Source organism: Muntiacus reevesi, chromosome 3 (assembly GCF_963930625.1).
Source record: "Muntiacus reevesi chromosome 3, mMunRee1.1, whole genome shotgun sequence".
Lineage (NCBI taxonomy): Eukaryota > Metazoa > Chordata > Mammalia > Artiodactyla > Cervidae > Muntiacus > Muntiacus reevesi.
This window is the reverse complement of record NC_089251.1, coordinates 219408145-219431037: the sequence shown is the minus strand read 5'-3', so window position 1 is coordinate 219431037 and position 22893 is coordinate 219408145. Positions and strand designations below refer to the sequence as shown.

The 22893-nt window shown below is 37.6% G+C and overlaps 1 protein-coding gene across 14 annotated transcripts in view; it reads left to right on the top strand.

Annotated features, from left to right (window-relative positions):
* Positions 1-22893, top strand: part of GTDC1 (glycosyltransferase like domain containing 1) — a 473085-nt gene that overhangs the window by 103245 nt on the left and 346947 nt on the right. For 10 of the 14 annotated variants that reach the window (XM_065931478.1, XM_065931476.1, XM_065931486.1 and 7 more), the window contains one exon: positions 8807-9010. The exons of 2 other annotated variants lie outside the window; for them this stretch is intronic. In XM_065931478.1, the coding sequence (XP_065787550.1) occupies positions 8807-9010 (204 nt within the window). Of the gene's footprint in view, positions 1-3572; positions 3639-8806; positions 9011-22893 lie in introns of all 14 variants that reach the window. 2 more of the 14 variants (XM_065931483.1, XM_065931484.1) reach the window with 1 other exon arrangement.

Here is a 22893-nt window from a genome sequence, read left to right as displayed (position 1 = left end):
TGATTCATAAATTCGCTGCCACATTTTAAAATGTCAGCAAACTGAAAAAATCTTAGTATTCAGTAGAACTAATTCATTGCTGATTTTATAGTTTAAAATTATTCATGAAATTGATAGCAATGAAAAATTGAAAGAAGCTTAGTATTTTGTCAGTAGAATTAATCCAGTACACTCACAAAAATTTTCAGAGTTATAATTTTGCTATATAATGTTGAATATAACTTTAAAAAATGTAAGGTAATGAACTTGTAATATATATACATATATATACATACATATATATATGTACACACACATCTAGTTGTTAGTAGAAATTATATATGTGTGAAAATAAGTGAATAATAAATCATAATGTTGGTACAGGTAGGTATTTGTCGAATTTGCATTTGTTAGTTATAACCAGGACTTTTTGTTAACCCAAGTCATGGCATAAGTAATGGATATTTTTGAGCAGAAAGTTAAATCCCAAATCTAGAAAGAATGAAAATATTTGTCATGGGAAATTAAATAGCCATATATCCATATAAGATTATAATTTTAAAAGAGCATGTGTTAAAAGATCATTGCAAATCATATGTTTGGAACAGCATGCTTGAAAATAGCTTTAGATTGTCTCACAAATGGTGTAGCATATAAATCTTACCAAATTTTGCTTCGGGTGCATAAATCCTCTCTTAGTTACCACAACAAGAAACAAAAGTCAGAGTTGATGGAATTAGAATATCCGTAGCCTTGTGGGGGAATGGAATAGAATTTTCTGTCACATCTTTTTCAGTATGAATTTAAGGCTTAGAAAAAAATGTTGCTATTTAAATACACAGTTGTGTACAAGTTATTATAAATGTTAGGCCGTATGCCCCATGATCAAATAATGAAATAATGATCAGTTTCTGTTGTACATTATTTTCAATTCAAACTAATGCTCAGGATCTGATTTCATGCCTTACTGTTGGTCAGACTTTTCTTTATTTATGTATAATATTATCAGTGCCTATAATTTTAGGATTGCAAGTTTTTTGCACTGCATTTGGTGTCTGATTATTTATCAGTCTTCAGAGATTACATTGAGGCTTTAGAGGTTAGGATGTATTTGCCATGAATGACTTTTATGAAATTTTAAAAAATAACTTTTTCATAGGATCCGTTTATCCTTGTCTCTTTTTTCCCCGCATGTGATCATAGAATGTTTTATAATACTTTGAGGAAACTTCTTTATTCAATAGTAAAATATATTTTTACTGCATATTTCCCTCAGTAGGTTCTGTTAGGGGAATCATTGATGACATGTTTCAAAGCAGAAATCTTTTCATGCTTTTTATTTTTTTATTTTATTTTATTTTTTTTTACTATTTAATGAGATTTCAGGTATATTTTAACAACTGGGGTTTCCCTGATGAATCATTAAAATAAGTGAGTGGGCTGGAAGGTAACATGAACTTTTTTCTTAGCGCTACCCTGTTTTACTATGCTGGGTTACTGGTTGCTTTTTAAATAGAACCTGGGTGTGTTGGAGTTGGTGGGTGGAGGTTCAGAAGGGAAGAAGGGAAAGGGTCAGTTAGAAAATACCAGGTAAATCTCTGATAACCTACTGGGAAATCCGACTCAAATTCTACTTTCCTCAGTGTACTCCATTTTGTATTTAAGCTCTCTATATTTGCTCTGCCAAGCTCAACTTTCCAAATACTGTGTATAGGCAAATAGAAAATATATTTCCAGCAGTTGATTGAAGTTTAAGGTATTAAGCCATATGTGGATTAGCCTGTGGAATCAATTTCTCATGTGTGTGGGATTAAAACCGTTAAAACCCTCATCACTGAAACCATACCTTCCCACAACTAATGGTGCTAAGGTGTCTGTGGAATATTTTAATATAACAGGTCCTCTAATTTAAAATTGTTACTTGGTATTTGGTTGGAAAATTATTTGAATATTATAGGTAACTGCACTGACATCATATATGAGGGCTAGTTATGGGATTCTAATGTAACTTAGGTTTAGTTTTTAAAAATCCACATGAGATATTTGTACATAGTACATCTTTTTCTATGTCAGTGGCAAATTGCAAATTTCCTTTAGCTATTACTGTTAAAAGCAACAACAACAAAAAAACTCAACTACCACAGCAGTTGTCACTGCTGGAGTAGGTAGACAGAAATGTAGTTTACCTTGAAAGTGATCATGGCTTAGTGAATAAAGAAATTGGGTCAAGTTTAAAATAAATGCAAGTACTATGACAAAAGTTTTTAATACAGATTTTAAAGTATTCACAGCATTGGTTTCAGGCTACTTTTGTTCTTGGTGATTTTGTCAATGCATTATTATTTTTAATTGAGATGACTCTAATGGCACCTTTTCATTTTGGTCAAAATATTTATATGAAATACTATCATAATTTTTCATTTTGTATTCCCTCACATTCTTAATTGTGAATGTAAATTTTTTGAAAGGTAGGTAATTCTCAGATCATTTTGACCTCTGATGATCTTAAATAAAACTTGAAGTGGTTTAAAATTCCTATGTCCAAGCTATCACTTTGACTCATTTTATATTGCTAATTTAATGTTTAGCATTTAACCATGTATCATTAAATCATAGTATTGATAATGAATTAAATTTTCGTAAAGTTTTAATAGTGTAGCGGATTCTCATTCATCTGGTGTCACTGAGGGATAAAATATGCTGAAGATGAAGGTTTTTTTTTTTTTTTTTTTTAAGAACTGAAGCTTACTTATTTAAGCAGGAAAACTTAAAAGTTGTTAAGAACTTACTGAGACATTTTTCATACTCTTTTAGGGAGTATGAACAGATTGTCTGTTTACTCATAAAATATCATCATTCTAGTGTCATGTAGAAAGGACATGGGCTTTCTGTTTGGTGTTTATTCTCCAATGTAGGAAGTTTTTTGTTTGTTGGTTTCTTCCTTTTAAAATACCACACTACTAATTTTGATATACTTACTCCATTTAATTGTTTCAGGGCTTATCATCTGTGATAGTACCTGTACTATTACTTTAATGGATTCGTAAATCCAGGCACCTCAGTAAGACATTTGGCTACCTGTAGGCTCACCAGCATCTTTTGGCAAATATCTGGTCCCAGCCTCCTGCCATGGAGGGAACCCTGTCATCAGGGACTTTCAGGGAACCCTGTCATCAAGGGAGCAAGGACTTTCAGTGTTGAGGCCCTGTTACTTCTGCTCCACTCACTCACTCTCCAGTAGCCATTGCTATAGGTGCAAAATTGTCTGTATTACTTCCTTCATGAGCACCTCTAGTGTCAGGGCGACCATTTGTAGTTTTCTGAGCTTATTGCTAAAATGGGCAAATGGTGTGCTCCCTTTATCTTTTAGTAAATTCCAGCATAACAGCAAAGGTTCTTTTTTAACGCGGTGTTTTTTTTTTTTCAAACTACTGCTCATATGTCTCCAGCAGTGTTTCTGAAACAAAACAAGCGCAGTGAGAGTATTTGAGCTGTTCTTTAATCTGCTATAATGACATTTGGTTTGAATCTTATGTTTAAAAATCAGCTTCCCCTCTTTTGCTTGCACCTAATGGGAATCATCTTTCTGCCAGGTTGTGCTTAAAGAAGACTATAAGGGAAGAACATATTTTCTTCTTGCCACAAACATTGCAGTAGAAGTAAGTGGGGAACTGCCAGGATATGTCTGTCTCCACAAAACAAGCAGAACAAATTTCCATGAATCAAAGCCACTAAGTATAGTTTTCAGAGATGGTAGGACATAGTTACTTTCCCTCGAAAAATACCCCAAATGCAGGCACACCCTTTGGCCACTAGAAGAATGTTTCAGTAAACGCTAGTTCAAACCTGTACATTTCACTCTTCTGACTGAGCTATTAAAGGGGTGGAAATCTACTATAACTATAATCTTTTTTCCCCTTTTCTATTTTTCAACCTCCCACATGCTTGGTGTTCAGTTCTGCTTACTGAGTGTCTTGACTCTGCAGCGGCACCTACACGCACTGCCTCCACAGTGGCTGATGGTTTGCAGATAACTCATGATTCAGACCTGTAAGAAACATCTGTAACTGCAGGGCATGCCATGTGCTCTAGATTAATCATGGAAAAGGGCAGAGTAACGAAGAATCAGAATGCTTTTTTTCCCCCCCGAATATTAATGTTGCTTTGAGATTATATGAGTGGAATATTCGCTAGAATGGTTTATATCACCTTCTATCACTTGGGGAAGTATCTCGGGTCATTATTATAAGAAACTCTTACAGATCTTTTAAGCATATACACAGCATGTACACCTTAGTGTGACTAGGTCAGAGGAAATAAAGCAAGATAGTAGATATGTGTCATGCGATGTAGTGAGCAAATTAATGTTAAACTGCTTGTATTTCTTCTTGAAAATCTTGATATGATTTTAAAAATTGCCTTTCATTGGTTTCTCTTTTGCTTTCTAGAAGTTTCAACCATTTGAAGGGCAAATGGCTACCATTTTGTTAAACTTGGGAGGCTGTTTATTAATGTACTGTATGCAGCATCATACAGATGACATCTCCTTCAGACAACCTGAAATAATTAAGCTGCATAGCTCAGTCTCTGAGCTTACTTTTTTCTCAGACAATATGCAGTACTCTCAAATTCATATTTGAAATACAAGCTGCTGAAGAGGAATGGCTAACACCCAATTTAGTTAAGTTCAGTCACTCAGTCATGTCCGACTCTTTGCGACCCCATGGACTGCAGCACACCAGGCTTCTCCGTCCTCACCAAATCCCGGAGCTTGCTCAAACTCATTGAGTCAGTGATACCGTCCAACCAGCTCATCCTCTGGTGTCCCCTACTCCTTCTGCCTTCAGTCTTCCCCAGCATCAGGGTCTTTTCAAATGAATCAGTTCTTCGCATCAGATGGCCAAAGTATTGGAGTTTCAGCTTCAGCATCAGTCTTTCCAATGAATATTCAAGACTGATTTCCTTTAGGATGGACTCGTTGGATTTCCTTGCAGTCCAAGAGACTCTCAAGAGTCTTCTCCAACACCACAGTTCAAAAGCATCAGTTCTTCGGTGCTTAGCTTTCTTTATGGTCCAACTCTCACATCCATACATGGTTACTGGAAAAACCATAGCTTTGACTAGACGGACCTTTGTTGGCAAAGTAATGTGTCTGCTTTTTAATGTGCTGTCTAGATTGGTCATAGCTTTCCTTCCAAGGAGCAAGCATCTTTTAACTTCATGGCTGCAGTCACCATCTACAGTGATTTTGGAGCCCCAAAAAATAAAGTCTGCCACTGTTTCCATTGTTTCCCCATCTATTTGCCATGAAGTGATGGGACCAGATGCCATGATCTTTATTCTTTGAATGCTGAGTTTTAAGCCAGCTTTTTCACTCTCCTCTTTCACTTTCATCAAGAGGCTCTTTAGTTCCTCTTTGCTTTCTGCCATAAGGGTAGTGTCATCTGCGTCTCTGAGGTTATTGATATTTCTTCTGGCAATCTTGATTCCAGCTTGTGAGTCATCCAGCCCAGCATTTCGCATAATGTACTCTGCATATAAGTTAAATAAGCAGGGTGACAATATACAGCCTTGACACACTCCTTTCCCAATTTGGAACCCGTCCTTTGTTCCATGTCAGGTTCTAACTGTTGCTTCTTGACCTGCATACAGATTTCTCCGGAGGCAGGTAAGGTGGTCTGATATTCCCATCCCTTTAAGAATTTTCCACAGTTTGTTGTGATCTGCAAAGTAAAGGCTTTGGTGTAGTCGATAAAGCAGAAGTAGATGTTTTTTGGAACTCTCTTGCTTTTTCTGTGATCCAACAGATGTTGGCAATTTGATCTCTGGTTCCTCTGCTTTTTCTAAATCCAGCTTGAACATCTGGAATTTCTTAGTTCATGTATTGTTGAAACCTTGCTTAGAGAATTTTGAGCATTACTTTGCCAGTGTGTGAGATGAGTGCAATTGTGTGGTAGTTTGAACATTCTTTGGGATTGCCTTTCTTTGGGATTGGAATGAAAACTGACCTTTTCCATTCTTGTGGCCACTGCTGAGTTTTCCAAATTTGCTAGCATATTGAGTATAGCACTTTCACAGCATCATCTTTTAGGATTTGAAATAGCCCAGCTGAAATTCCATCACCTCCACTAGCTTTGTTTGTAGTGATGCTTCCTAAGGCACACTTGACTTCGGACTCCAGGATGTCTGGCCCTTGGTGAGTGATCACACAGCATGGTTGTCTGGGTCATGAAGATCTTTTTTGTATAATTCTTCTGTGTTTTCTTGCCACCTCCTCTTAATATCTTCTACGTTAGTTAGGTCCATAACATTTCTATCCTTAATTGTGCCCATCTTTGCATGAAATGTCCCCTTGGTATCTCTAATTTTCTTGAAGAGATCTCTAGTCTTTCCCATTTTATTGTTTTCTTCTTTTTCTTTACATTGATCACTGAGGAAGGCTTTCTTATCTCTCCTTGGTATTCTTTGGAACTCTTCATTCAAATGTGTATCTTTCCTTTTCTCCTTTGCCTTTTGCTTCTCTTCTTTTGTCAGCTATTTGTAAGGCCTCCTCAGACAACCATTTTGCCTTCTTGCATTTCTTTTTCTTGGAAATGGTCTTGATCTTTGTCTCCTGTACAATGTCACAAACCTCTGTCCGTAGTTCTTCATGTACTCTGTCTATCAAATTTAATCCATTGAATCTAACACCCACTGCCTTTCATTTGCCTATTCACATTTCCTTGGTGAATAGCGAGCTGTGATTGAAAATAACTGATTTTAAAATGCTGGAGGATTCTGTCTTTACTCCTTAGGTCCTCGTGGCTCAGACAGTAAAGACTGCCTGGATACAAGAGACCCCGAGTTAGATCCCTGAGTCAGGAAAGTCCCCTGAAGACTGGATTGGAATCCACTCCAGTATTCTTGGCCTGGAGAATCCCTTGGACAGGGGAGCCTGGCAGGCTGTAGTCCATGGAGTCGCAAAGAATTGGACATGCCTGAGTGACTAACATACACACACACACACGTACACAAACTGGTTTAACCTAATACCTGGCAGTGGGGGGGTGGGTTGGGAAGTACCTAATTACTGTGTCAGCTACTGTGCTTCAATTTTATATTCACAGCACATCTCTGAGGTTAGTACTATTATCCCCATTTTAGAGAAGGTGGACTAAGTCCTGCATGTTAGGTAACTTGTTCAAGATCATACAGCTAGGATGTGACAAAGCTGACCTTCGAACCTGAATCATCCTGACCCAAGGTTTCATGCCTTTCCCACACGAGGAACACTGCTTCCTAGTTTGCATATAAGTGAAATACGTTTGTATGTCTTACCCCAGAATGCTCATTGGATGATTTAGATATCAAGGAATAAGATTTTTCACTTCAGTTATTTCTTTGAGAACCATTTGAGACTTTCTGCTTTGAAATTCAATTTAAGCAGACATTTCCTTGACTGAGCAAGGTAAAGCACAGTTTTCCTAGTATCATCATTGAGTTTTTGGGACTAATGATTCTGTGCAGCAGCATTATTACGGGAAGCAATATGGTGCTTAATGAATGGTGTTTACTTAAGTCATAAAAGAGAATTCAAACGTGGAATATTTTTTAAACAATGTAGTTGTTATATACTGGGTGATATTTCTTGTTTACTTCTTATAGGAAATAGCATATAATTTGAAATACATATAAAAGTTTTTATATTCATACATATATTTTTATTTCACTGAACACATTAGCAAAAGTCGTATTATTAAAGTAAAAAGTTGCTTGACAGCCAATTCTTTGTGATGAAAACTTTTCCACATGTTTAGTTGCAGTGGTTACTTATCGCTCTTAATGCTTTTGTTGTTTAAAGAAAGATTGTAGAAATTTTGCTGTTCACAAGCATGTAGCTTTACCCTATTTTTTCCGTTTTCCTTTGGGGGTGGGATATTGACAATAGTGAGGAAGTGTCAAGTGTCTCAAGAAATTGTATCCTAAAGATTTTTAACACTAGAGAGTTGATATTTGAGTATGAATGTGTGTTCTTTTAAATATGGATTCATTGGAGGCACTGGTAGCTGATGAATTGATAGATGGATTAACATGAGCTTTCCAGAATCAGAGAATTCCTGAACTGGAAGGGGCCATACAAATGAAGGACTCCTGTATGGCATTCTTAGTTAGGACATGAGTTCAGTGGCTATCCAAGTCCAGATAGAACTGTAGTCCAAGGTAGTGCTGAGGTTACTGAGTCAGGGTCACAGCCTTTCCATCCAGGAAATGAGACATCACAGTAGGAGGGGACTGTAAATTTCCTGGGATAGGAGAAGAAACAGCCATTTGGAAGTAATCTTAGGACATGAAGAAAACAGAAGTTAGAAAAATAAAGCATCTTTCTTTCCTCTTATGAAGGTGAATGGTGTAAAAATATTGATTACCAAATATACATCTCATGTTACATATTAAAAAAAATTGGAACAAGGACTTCCCTGGCTGCTCAGTGCTTGGGGAGTCCAGTTTCTGGTGCAGGTGGCGTGGGTTTGATCCCGGGTTGGGGAACTAAGATGCCACATGCTGCAGGCCACCTGAGCCCATGTGACACAACGAGGGAGAAGCCTATATACCTCAATGAAAGATCCCACATGTCACAACTAAGATTTGATGCAGCCAAAAATAAATAAATAAATATGAAAAAAAGGGAAGATACCATAAAACAAATTAAAAAAGAATAAACCTATTTAAAAATGTGTCTGTAAATGATTTTATTTACTTTCTGGATATAATATTTGAACATTTATTTTAAAACAGTTATACCTATATATATGTATGTTTGAATTTCTTTTTTTTTCTTAATATCTAGGATCTGTGAAGGTTTGAAAGGGCCAATGAGTATTCTCATCATTGAGGCATTCTATGGTGGGTCCCATAAACAGCTGGTGGATCTGCTTCAAGAAGAGTTAGAAGACTCTGTCCTTCATACCCTGCCTGCAAAGAAATGGCACTGGAAAGCAAGGACATCAGCTTTGTACTTCTCTCAAAATATTCCCACCAGTGAGCGTTACAGGTAATGAAAGCCCAGGCTGCGTCTCCAGCCTGTTTCAAACGCACCTGTTCTAAGGAGCCTGCGACTCTGTTGGCCTCTGTGAGATTTCCTCCAACCGTGTAATTGGTCAGTATGACTACAGTAGCTATTCCCGTAGAGACAGCAGAGCAGCATTGACATTCTGAGGACACCTGGCTGGTAGGAATGTGGCCTCGTTTAGACCCTACATGCCTCTTCTCATTTGTCTTGTCCTTTTACCACATGCACGTGTGGGTGCATGATGACATTTTTTTGGCCTGAGATGAGAGTTGATCTTGTGCATGCTTTTTTTTTTTTTTTTTACTTCCATAACCTCTCATGCCTCTTTGAGTGAGTATGCTGTTTTAGGGTGTCTGCTCTGTACTAGGAGCTAAGGTTGGAAAGATGGATATGACCAAGATGAATATGACTCTTACAGGCTTTTAAAGACTATTCATTTAGAGATGGATATGCAAGTGCCATGAGAGTATGAAAAGGGGAGAAGTTGATTTCGACTGTGACAAGTTGGAGGTCGCATTATAGAGTTGGTCAGCTTTGCTTACTCTGGAAGGATGAATAGATTTGGAGACACAGATTGGGGACACAGATCTCAGTTTTGCATTTTGCATTGTTAGGCAGTGGGAACTAGGGGGACCTATCAGAAAGTCTTGTGAGACACACGGAAAAGCTGAATGGGAGCTACTGATTCCATTTCAAGGAAATAAGTAGAATGAAATCCCCCTGGGACATCCCTATTGCCATGTGTCTCCTGATGGTTAAGTAGTGGATGATTATCCTTCTGTGGTTTACATATCCGATGTTCTTACCACTCTGGACCCTTCTGTGTAGGGCTACATTGATGTCGGCAGGAGTGAGGAGTGCCAGACTGATAATGAATGGAGTTTGAGACAGGTTGTTAGAGTGAGGGCACATTGCAAACTGCAATGCCCACCTTGACTTCAGCAGCCATGTCCATCTGCTGCTGCTTGAAGGGTGGAGCAGTGACAAGGGAGAGAGCAGCTTGAGATTTAAATGTAGGTTGCTGTTCTTACTAGTAATTTGGGGGATTTAGAAAATAGCCCATTTGGTGTATGAAAACCATGCATCACCTCTGAAAATTCAGATTGTCAGATGAAACAGCAGTGAACACTCAAGTCATGTTGCTTGGAATTTAAAGGTAAAAGCTGTTTGGGGGCATGTTGAGAATTTTGTATTTTTCTAATCTAAAGTGTATTTTTCCTTACATAATTTAATGTTTTATATTCTGATGTCACCAAGTGAGTATTGTAGATTCACTAGTAGTATTAGAAATTTCAATGCATGTATCGATAAAAAATCTTAAGGGCAATGACAAGCCTATTGCTGTGTTAAGATCTGACTGTTGATAGTTGCTTTCACATCTCATTTAATTGTGTTTTCGCAGTACCATTTGCATTATATTACTTAAGGTCAAGTGATCCTGTTGGTTTTATGGCACATTTTCATTTAACATTACCATTTGATATAATACATTCATACGTACCAAATGATATGATACATTTGTACAGTGATTTGAACATTGAAATGAACCATTTTTCTATCTGCTGTTAGATTTCATTTTGATTATGCAGTATTTCTGAATGGAATTATTGTATCACAAATATATGTGTGTGGATAGCATGCAGACAAACACTTCTGTGTGCATGACTTCCCCACTCTGAAGTCTGAAGCATTTGAGGATGAACATCATATTGGTTTTTGAAGCAGTCTTATTTGGGAGGTGGGTTTTTGGAAAATGATAATGTGGAGTTTTACTTTCTGATAGCCATAAGCTCCAGGTCCTATCAGTGGTGTCTGTGGTCTTTCAAGCTCAGCCATTTAAGCTGAAGTTAATGGTTCTTATTAACCTAATCAGACTTCACTAAAAGATATACCTCACTAGTCTAACATGCAGTTATATTTGACTGGGGTTAACTTACCTACTCTTTACCAAATAACCTTTTTGAACACTTTTAGAAAAATAGCAGCAGCTTGCAAACTTATACTAAGTTAAAAAAATATGCTCACTCAACCCTAGATTGAAGTGCAAGAATGACATTTTGTTATGCCAGTTAAATCTGATCTCTCTAGAGAATTTTAAAGATATGAAATCTTCTTGATTTCTGTTTGTTTATTCTGTTTGTACATTCGTCGAATGAAATCACCAAAATTCATAAAGATAAAATGAGTAAGCACCAATATTGCATACTAGGCAAAAACTACTCTTAACTAGTAGGAATGTATCTGATGAGAAAGACCTGGGATGTAGGTACACAGATTATTTTTTTTTAACATCTGTACATGTAGTCATTGTTTTTATAAGCTTGTTATCTGGGTAATATTTTATTAGTAGAAGAATAAATTTGTCAGCCTAATTAATCAGTTTGATTCTGCTTTATCTTGACGACAAAAGGAATACATCATGATTCACATTTAGACCTGTTTAATTTTTATTACAGATTACAAAAGCTCCGTGGTTTATTTTTCTCAAGAGTAGTTTGGTAATTATTAGGTTATATTAAAGCTTTGCCTTCTGGAAACTTCACAGAATGCAGAAAAATGTTTCTGAGGATGGGCCTCAATTTCATGTTCTGAAATGTATGAGTCATTTGTCCCAGGATCAAGCATTTCTACTTTCTTAAAAGATACCTAGAGTAGGCATCGAAGATATTTCATTCTTTTTTCCTTCTGCAGCATCTTTACTAAACTGAAAGAATCACTCTTAACTTAAAATCATATTTTGTTCACTCTGTGGTGCTTACCATTATAGTTTAATTCATCTGAGGTATTGTAGCAGATACTGATCATTACCCGCTTAACTGCCCTTCTTCCTTGTTGACAGAGTCAGTTTTCTTTGGGGTGGCCAAGTACCCAGCACCTGGGAGTGAAGCTCGACAGACCTCAGTCAGTCATGGTGATCCTGTTCCCTGGCAGACTGTCCCGGCTTTCCTTTGAAGTTAGTGCTGGATTCTGGAAAATTTTGATTTAAGTAGTTTCTTCCAACTAAGTTTTTTTTTCTTTCTCCTTTTATGTTTTTACTTATAAAAAGAGAGCGCCATCTCCCCCTCTCTGTGTTTGACTGCAGTTACGACCTCTACAACTGGGCGGTGACAGCTGGAGGCCTGTCAGCGAAGTCCGAGGGAGGGCTGCGAGGCTGTGGCTCCCTAGTCCTCTGAAAACCCTCTTCGTCTGAAACATGTAGACATATTTTGTAAAATGGAATATATTTCCTTTTAAGTTCATAGCGAGCACAGTGAGAGGGGATCTGCAGAGGGTTGTGGAAATTAGAGTGATCACCTGGCTTTGAAGCTGTGGTTGATTAGTTTTCATGAAGGGGACAGGTTAACTGGGTTGTTATTTGTTACATTCTTGAAATGAAATATTGGGCAGGGTTAACCTGAATTAGGAAGCTTTCCATGTCCTCTTATCGGAACCTCTCCAAGACAAGTGACCAAAAGTAAGGTGACAGACAATGTTATTAGATGCTATCTTTGGTACCAAGAAAGGAGGTTCCAAGAACAGAACAATGAAGAGTGCCCTGGAGATGAATGAAGATAGTTGCCTGGGGTCAGTGTAGCAGGGGCTGCGTGCCCCAGCCGCACCCCTCCCTCCTTTCTCTTGCCGTGTGTGCCCTCGTCAGCTTGCTGCTGGCAGTCTCGTCGGCCCTTGGCCTGGAGAAGCAGCTGTGGGCAGCATGCCCCGAGCAACCCTCCATCGCCCCTCAGATGAAGTCATTCTGAAGTGTGAACACGAGAGAAATCATTAACAAAGATTCCTCCAAAACCCTGTAAGTCAGGAAATAAAAGCGTAATTCTAAATAACTCATGGGTCACAGAAGAAATTATCGTGGATACTAAAAAACAGAACTGAGTCATAGTGAACATACTGCCTGTCACAATGTGGGTTGCTTCTAAAGTGACAAAGCCACATCATCTTTACTAGATTTATTATTATTATTATTTTTAAAATTATGACATTCAGGACTTTCTAAAGCTTATGGCCGAGAGAGAGTAGGGCCCCTCTTACTTGAATCTGGGCATAGTACTGGGAAGGAAAAATAAAAAGAGCAAAAAATAGTGAAATTGAAATCACACACACACACACACACACACACACACACACACACACACACACACACGCTTCCCTTGTGGCTCAGTGGTAAATAATTCGCCTGCCAAGCAGGAGATGTGGGTTTGACCTCTGGGTTGGGAAGATCCTCTGTATAAGGAAATGGCAACCCACTCCAGTGTTCTTGCCTGGGAAATCCCATTGACAGAGGAGCCCGGTGGGGTCACAAAAGTGTTGGATATGACTCAGTGACTAAACAACAACAACAACAATATATATATATATATATATATATAAAATGGAGATGAAAAATCCAGGTTCAAGGGTTGGGAGTAGAGAAAGGAAAAATCATAATGATAATCAACACGAGTTAGGACTTGTGTGGCTACAAGAAACAGAAAACCTACAACACTGAGCACTTGATTTCAAGTAACCCAAGTCTGAAAGAGGCAGGGTAGCACTGGTATAAACTGACCTGCATGGGGACCCAGTTCCTGTCTGTTAATGGGGAGATTTTTTAGTTAATGCAACAATATCTTTAATGATTATAATTCCATTCAGATTTTCCATTTCATTTTGAGTAAGGTATAAGTTATACTTTTCTAAGAAATTATCCACTTTGTCTAATTTTTCAAATGTATTAACTATTAGGAGAATTTTCTCATTTTTTGGAGCACGTCTCTCTAGTTTTTAGCCGTAGAAGTCACTCATCATTTGAATTTTCCTCTTGTGAGGTTTTCCTTCTTTAAAATCATAGGGTAGACTCATGAAGACAGATACCATTCTGGTTTGGGATGCTCAATACCTGCCATTCCCAGATTATCCTCAAACTGCTATACTGTGAAGTTCTCCACTTGGTTTATAAACTTGGCAGGAGGTAGCATTCCAGTACTGCCCAGCTCACTGTCTTTATATCATTATCAGTTGCATGCACTTCTTGGGGTTAGGATGATGTTCTGATACTGTGTAAATAAATAATAGTGACAGTAGGTGTGATTCAGCATCCCATAGTCTGACCCATATGTGACTCTTCCATTTTATGAGAACTCGCTGAGAGTTTTCCCCGCCACTGTTGCCCAGCCAGCCAGCTTTCATATCCTGTAATGCCTAACTGTGGGATTCTCTTTTTTTTTTTTTCTACCTGTCTTCTCTTGTGTCCAGGCAGTGCACACAGCAGCTTTCTAGTATTTGTATGGCACTTAGGGCTTTGTTCACAATATCTCATTTCAGTGAACTTTCCTCTGACAGTATAAAACCATCTGGACTTGATATTGAAAATATAACTGACCCAATGCTACAAAAATAGTGTAATACTGAAAACCAAATAACTGACCATTCAATCAGTGTCTTGTTTCACTATTTTTCTCTGGCTTCCCCCTCCTCTCTCTCTCTCTCTTGTTTTCAAAGCCATGCACACATACATGAATGACTAACGCTTAAATTATTCTAACACACCTTCACTGCAAAACTGGAAATTAACCATGTTACATGCATCCTAAAGGAGAGTTTCCAGACTGTATCTTTTCTGATTTTCTCTGTGTTTCTTCTTCAGTGCTGTCAAGAAGTAAAATATTCCAGTAGCAGGGGAAATAAAGTTTTCTTTTTATGCAGTTCGTAGTTTATTCTCACCATTGACTGCTAATTCAAAAGTGTTTGTATAGTTAGTAGCATGCACTGTGAACCCACTGTCTCCAAAGAGTTAAGCACAACAGTACAACTTGAAGTGCATGTTTTTAATACTCCTTCTAGCATATTTTAAAGATAAAATAAAATTTCACATTTAAGATTCTATACAGCCCCCAGGTAACAGTGCATCTTTATGTACAATATTATTTTAAACAGACTGTACCTTAAAGACCTGTGGGGTAAATCTTCCATATGTTTAATCTTTTGAAATTTGACAACTGTATTTTAAAAGACAAACTATATGTTTTATTCCAGTTTTACAAAGGAGAGAAAATCATTATTTTTAATGAAGGAAATGGAAAGGGCAAAAAAAAAAATCCCTAAACCTCCTTAAATGGATGAAAAATCATACTTGTTTAAAAATGCTTTGGCTGTAGAGTAAGGACCTTCATAATTTTGCTTTTAGAAGTAACAGGCTTATTTTTTATGTAACAATTGAAACTGTGAATCGAATCTTGGAATGCTTCTAATCTAGTTGTTTTTACTTATTTTCATTGTACTTCCACTCCTGACATTTGTTTATTGCAGAAGGTGTTTCTGCTTTATTGGGGTCTTAGTCAATGAAATATGTTTGCGTTGGAAGCTGTATAGGGTGTGCACAGAACTGGCTGTCTGACGTCCTGAAGCGGTGCTGCAGCTGTTCTGGTGCCCTTCCCTTCTCCTAAGCCTCCCCTCTTAGGAAGGCTTTCATGCTCACTGATTTCTTTGGAGAAGGGGATGACAGTGGATGGGATGGTTGGATGGCATCATCAACTCAATGGACATGAGTTTGAGCAAACTCCGGGAGATAGTGAAGAACAGGGAAGCCAGGCATGCTACAGTACATGGGGTCGCAAAGAGTTGGACACAACTGAGTGACTGAAGAACAGCAAGCCACCTTTGGACACATTGTCCTGTTTAGTAAATGACCAAGTCTTCTCCATCTTTCCTTAGTTTATACCTTGTGGTTCTTTCACATGATGGACCTGCCAGCCTCCTGACCAGCCAGCCCACAGGATAACTGCAGGCAGAAAGCAGGAGGCCTTGTGCTCACAAAAGTGCTGCATGTCTCTTTCATTATCCTATCTTTCTAAAGAACATAATCCTCTATTTTTGTAAAAATTTTTTCTTGTAAACAGTCTTTCCTGTGTTTCTCCTTGCTCACTGTCTCATGCTAATCATCACAACTTAATACTCCTTTATAGGAGAAATTCCTGTGATTGAATATAAGTAGTTGGGAGAAGGCTGGGGGTAGGATGGTTTGCCCAAAATTTCCCCCAGACTGGTTTTCTTTTGGCTCTTTTCTAAGCTTTTTTCCATTTTACCTCCTTCATCAGCATGTATTAAGAACTTATATTAATGCGTATATGTGGAATCTCGAAAAGTGGTACAGATGAACCTATTTGCAGGACAGTGATAGAGACACAGATGCCTCGTATGGACATGTAAACATGGGGGGGGTGGGCCGAAGAGGAGGGTGGAACAGATTGGGAATGTAGCACTGACATATAGACACTACCATGCAGAAAATAGACCGCTAGTGGGAAGCTGCTGTATGGTGCAGGGAGCGCAGCTCGGTGCTCTGTGATGACCTAGCGGGCTCGGTCAGGGGCGGATGGTAAACGAGGTCCAAGAAGGAGGGGATATATGTATACATGTAGCTGGTTCACTTTGTTGTACGGCAGAAACTTAACACAACATTGTAAAGCAAGTGTCCTTAATTTAAAAAAAGAAAAAGAGCCAGCGCCTAAGCTAACGCTGCTGATGGAAAGGCAGGTTTGACGAATGGGGACACAGCGCTGATACTTAGTGAGCATTTAGTAAACTCTGCTGATTGAAAGACAGTTTAGTGCCTGTATATCCAGTTGCTATACTAGGAGCTTGTATTAAATAATCCTGAATTAAAAACCGTCAGTGACTTCCTCTTGCATATATAAGAGTCCAGACTATACCCATGACTCATAGGGCCCTGCTCACCTCTGCAACCTCATCTCTCAGCCCCAGCAACTCACTGATCTGCTATAGTAGTGACACTGGCCTGTCCTCTCATTCGGAAACAGCAGACTCTCTCCTGCCTCAGGTCCTGTTGCTCCTTGCCGGGTCCTACAGCTGGTTACACTAACTCATGCCTGCTCTCCACACCTTGACTTACCTTTTCCATCCTTCCCCTTCTCGGAGAGGCCTTGCCTGATCACCCTGTCTCTACTTCAGCATCCTTTTTTTTCTCTCCACTCTGCAATTACATTGCATATGATTTGTAATTATTTTCTTTGTTTGATTTTTTTCTTTGTTCTGTAAGTCCCATGATGACAAGGGTCATAGTTGTCTTGTTTACCACTTTTATCCCCAGTATTTAATATGCTTCCTAGCAGATAGTAGCTGTTGAGTAAATATGGTTGAATGAATACTTTCATATCTGTGGTTTTGAAAATACAAACAAAGTATAGTTGCAATAGGCTTTGCTAATTTGCTGTTTTTTTTTTTTCCCCTCAGCACTACTAGAATCCTGTTGGCTTTGCTAATTTGCTGTGCTTTTTTTTTTTTCCTCTGTCCTCAGCACTACTAGAATCCTGTGTCCAGGGATATCATCTCTTCTACACAGAAATTGCTTAGAAACATTTAAGAGCCTGTGTATTAAGGGCCTCAGTATTATGGGATTAAACTAAAGAATTCCTTATACACTTACTCACTTATTTTTATGGACTGTATTAATCATACTATGAAATCAGTCATCATTCATTATGTAAATTTTGGTAATAAAAAATACAATTTTCTGGAATTTCCCCTGTATAAAAATGTTTCTGGAAAAAGAAAATGTTTCTTAGTTCAGGAAAGTTTATAGAATCTAGAATATGTATGAGATATTTTATAATATTTCACATTATTGTACTTAAGACTTTTTAATTTTGTTAGTGGCCACCCATGAAGAGTGGGCTTTTAATTTATGGTATGGAACCTATAAGATAAATGAGAGATTAGAATTTGGCCCAAAGAAGTATTTAGCTTGGTCACCCAATTATTTAAGCATTTTTAATTTTTACTGCTTTTAAGACAGACAGACATTCTTTGTTTTGGTCACAAATACAACTACTTACCATTGCTTTATACTGGCTTATTTCTAGATTTATGTTACTTAACTGGTCCATTTAGGCCTTTGTGTTTATGTCTCTGGTTTAGACTCTGTCCAAGAACGCATCTTCAGATAATCTTAAATAAAACATATTTACATGCACATATACATGAAAGTGTTTATTAAAAGAATATAAATCACTCATGTTGGAAAGAAATAATACAATACAGTAGGATAATCAGCGCTTCTGGGTTCTAATCCCAACTCTGCCATCAGTTAATTGTTTGACCTTGGAAAAGTAATTTTTTTAACCTTAAAGTCTTACTTTTTTTCATCTGTAATTAAAGATTTTAGTTTCTTCTATTGAGTTATATGATATTATAAATAAGGCATTAAAATCAAGATCAAGATTTAAGGAATTCTAAGACAAAGACAAATTTATTCTCTCATTCAACTTTGTTATCAACCACTGCTTTATTTAATGCAGAAATTATTTTCTGTCTTGCTTGTATATCTTCTTGAACATGTTACTTTTATTTTTAGAATTAAGAGGCTTAAGCAATAAGTCTTTCCAGTAGTGCTTATATCTTTTAAGTTGTTCTGATATAACTTATTAGTTGTTTGGATAGTCTGTTCCAGCCTCAGGATTTCATGATTATATTTGCTTTTTCAAAGAGAATGTGGCTAACCTTTGTGTTAGCTGTATGTCTCTACAGGGCATAGAACATAATACAGGTATACCAAATACCGAAGATGTTACTATAGACCTCACACAGAACAATCAGGACTGCAGGGATGGTGGTATTCACTAAAGAAGGACAGTGGAGGGAGTTTAATTCTCATTCTGGAAATTCTGAGGTAGACCTGAGAATTAGAGATTTTAACAGATGGAGGTAAAATAGATGAGTGCTATAGGAAGAGGAAGTGCTGTGAACAAAGGTATTAGTGTAGGAAAATTGGGAAATGCTTGGAAATCTCTAAAATCTTGGTTTAACATAAACATGTTCTGAGCTAGGAAGAATTGTGGGACATCAGATTGGGAGGCTAAGGCAGATTTTGTCTAGTTCATTTTGTCTAATTCAAGGTTAAGAATTTAGGGAGCTTTTGCTTTAGGTTATGAGTATCCCTTGAAGGGGCTTCCCAGGGGGCACTAGTGGTAAAGAACCCACTGCTGATGCAGGAGATGTAAGAGATGTGGGGTGGATTTATAGGTCAGGAAGATCCCCTGGAGGAGGGCACGGCAACCCACTCCAGTATTCTTGCCTGGAGAATCCCATGGATGGAGGAGCCTGGCAGGCTGGGTCGCAAAGGGTCACAAAGAGTTGGACACAATTAAAGCGACTTAGCTTGCACGCATCCATCCTTTGAAGGCTGTCTTACTCAGGACCCTGTTAGTTGCACATAATACACCCCAATTCAAAATCACTTAAACATAAGGGAAAAAGTATTGGCTCATGTCACTGAAAGTTCAGAGTGACTCCAGGCAAAGCTGGAGCCAGTGATTCATTAGGCCTCTTGTTTTCTTGACCCTCCTTTCCTCTGGTGTGGCTCTCTCCAAGTGGGTCTTTCCCAGAGCTGATCTTATATCTCACCTGCTTAGTTACCCTATGGAAAGGAGTGTACCTCTCTTTTGACAGTTGTAACCAAAGTCCCAGATTGAGTGGAAGGACTTGTTTTTTTTTTTAATTTTGTGGTCTTTGAATTTGTTACTGTGACAAAGAACATCTAATGTCATGATTGGCCAGACCCAGCGTCACATGGCCACTATGGGGTTGACCTCCTCCAGACCTGTGAACTGAGTTCAAGAGAGCAAAAGGACATTGCACCGCTGCTGTCTGAGGAGGAGGAGGTGATGCTTCTCAGGTAGGTCACAGTGAGCGCTGCAGTCAGACACGGGGGTGAGGTCAGGAGAACCGTGCGCAGGACAGTCATTACAGCAGGATGGGATGGAGACCGTGGGTGAGGGTTCTTAACATCTAACGTCGAAGTCGATTCTGAATGAGAATAACAGTAGTGGGGATGGTAAGGGTGAAGGAAAGAGTATGCATGAAATTTATATTTGCATTTCACTAGTTTTAAAATTTGTCTAGAAACGGAATTGAGATTTACCCTTGTCCTATCTATGAAAAAAAATTTTTGTATACAAATTAATTTAGGTAAAATCACAGAGAGCACAAACTACTTTATTAGTTATAATTATTTTTAAAATAGCTATGCTGGTTGTAAATCATTCATATTTACCCATTAAACTGAATCAGTGGGTTTCCTTTGGCAGCATTTTAAGTTATTCCACGTACTTCAATGCAACAAAACTTACTTTTCTTTAAAGAATTAATGTAACACTTAATGAAATTTAGAACATATTATGTATATATACACAGATGTATGTGTGTGTGTATGTATGTATCACACACACACACACATAATCAATAAGAGATTCAGTACTTGGTATTAACTTCTCTAACTTATCACCCACTCCCCTCAAAAAAGGGAAAAGTCAGGTATTAAGTGTATCTATGGAGAAGGAAATGGCAACCCATTCCAGTATTCTTCCCTGGAGAATCCCATGGACGGAGGAGCCTGGTGGGCTACAGTCCACAGGGTCGAAAAGAGTCAGACACTACCGAATGACTTCACTTTCACTTTCAAATGCTGAATCCCAAAGTGGAAATGAATGAGTGAAGCTTGTGGTTGTCACTCAACTCGCACTCAGTTTAGGAAAGCCAGTGTCTTCCTCAATGGTCTGGATTGGCAAGGCGTCTGTTTGAAGAACTCACACTGTGGGCCAGACACAAATGATGAAAAGGTGAATAAGGCAGTATGCTTTAGGAATGGAATTTCTTCTCTTGGATATAGTTCTATTCCTTTTACTTATTTATTTTCTCCTGTACTCTTTGGACAGTGTTCACTTGAATCAGCCTTTCTAAAGCTGTCAGATACTAATATGTTTCTAGGAAATTTGCACACGTGGTAACCTATCTTTACTACAATAGTAGACCTGAAAATACAGGGCATTTTTAGCCCATAGTCTGTTTTTCTGTGTATTGAGATATTTACTTGTATACAAACTATTTTGGTGATTTTCAGAAAATGAAAGTGGGTAAGAATGTGAGCTAGTTTTTTTGTCATTGGTTTTTTGTTTTGACTCCATCATAACCTTAAATAAAATGAAGACTTTTTTCATGAAGTCCAATTATATTAAATGCAGATATTATTTGTATGTGGTGCGTGTCTGTGTATGTGTGTACCATTTGTATTGTAGAGTTTCTCATTCAGATGTAGTGATTCTTAGCTTTTATTTTGTGACATTGCTAAATGTCTTCATTTTTCTCAAAGGGGACTTTTAAAAGGTTTTAAAACAAAAAAGCATCAATTCATTTTTATTGAAAAAATACTTCTCCATAAAATTTTATAAGAAGATTGTTGCCAGGAATTTAAGCAATAGCTTAGTGCTGTTATCACAAAGGTTTGGGAATCTGTGACTCTTGCAACAGGTAGAAATGAAGAGTTTAACTCAGGGGCTCATAAAAAATGATTAGGGGAACTATGTAATCATTTCAGTAGCAGTATTATTATTTTTTCCAAGTGTTTAAAAATATTTAATGACATTCATATTTTATTTGCAGTACTTTTTGGAAAATGTAAAAGAAGTAGAGGTTAAAAATTGAGATTGTGCTCTGAAATTTGAGTATTGAATATATGAGTAGAGGAAATGACAACCCACCCCACTAGAGAATTCCACAGACAGAGGAGTTCATGGGGCTGCAAAGAGTCAGACACAATTGAGTGACTGACACTTTCATTTTATATAAGTAATCATTTTTTTTTTGGGCGGGGGGTCTGATTTTGTTATTTAGAACTGGGAGTAGAAAAAAGAAGACACACATATACATACACACAAAAAGAAGAAACAGTGGCAGTTTTAGATTTGAGGTACCTGAAAAGCATTCAGTCTTGTGGAAACATGATCTTAATTTTTGCCTTCTTTCAGTCAGTTTTATTTTAGATAAAATGCTGGCAGATGGTAGTGATCCACTTGAACAGTGTTGAGTTTTCTTTATTTTTTTTTTCCCATGGAAAAAAGCTACCAGAAAACTTTTGTTCTTTAAAATGTTCAACATGCATATACTTTACATGTATTAACTAGTATTAAAAATGCAGTTTCTAATTAGATGTCTAAATCTGAGAGGAGTTGTGGTGAATACCAGCCCCTTAGAATTACTGAAAAAGGAAGTTTTGATAAACAGGGTTTTCTTTTTGGCTGTTGCATCGTTCAGCTTGCTTTGGCCCCAGAAACAAAGGAATTTGCATTATCAGTGTTTAAAAAACTATCATGTTCTAGGATTTCTAATGCATATTGCCACTGTTGATGATAAACCCTTAAGATATTGATTATATCAAAACTTGGAGAATTTATGACATTTACATTCTGTTATGACCACAGCAAAAATGTTAGTACTTCAGTTATTATGGATTTTCAGTCTTTAGAAGAGCATCAATAGTTACAGACTTGGTATGTCTTAGGTTTTAGAGAGATTATAGGAAATCTCTAAAGTAACATCACAACTTGGTTTTGTTTGGTATTTTTGTTTTACATTTTAAAATGTGGGGGATGATGGGGAAATCCCTTCTTTCCGAATTTATCTATATGAGTCACCTGAAGCCTTCCCTCTAATAGAGTTTAATGAAATAGTGCTATTTGAATCAATATTTCCACATTTGCAATTCAGAATATTCGGTTTGAAATCATCAGCGTTCATTTTCATTTCTGTTTTGCTTTTCAGTTTGCCAGACAATTTTTTTTTTTCAGCTGCTAAGCATACCAAACCAAGAATGACTTCTTTTTTCATAGACATGGAGCGTCAATTGTTCTCTCACCTATTTTGTCTTGCTGACTAATGTGGTATTTGTTCGCAGCTCCAAACCACAGATTAGATGCTTAGATATTGACTAATCTTGACTTACAAATATTAGCCACACAATGTGAATTCCTTCAGTGTTTGGGCATTCCTAGGAATGTTTGGTGGGTTTTGAGTTTTTGTTTGTACCTGTTAGATGAATTATT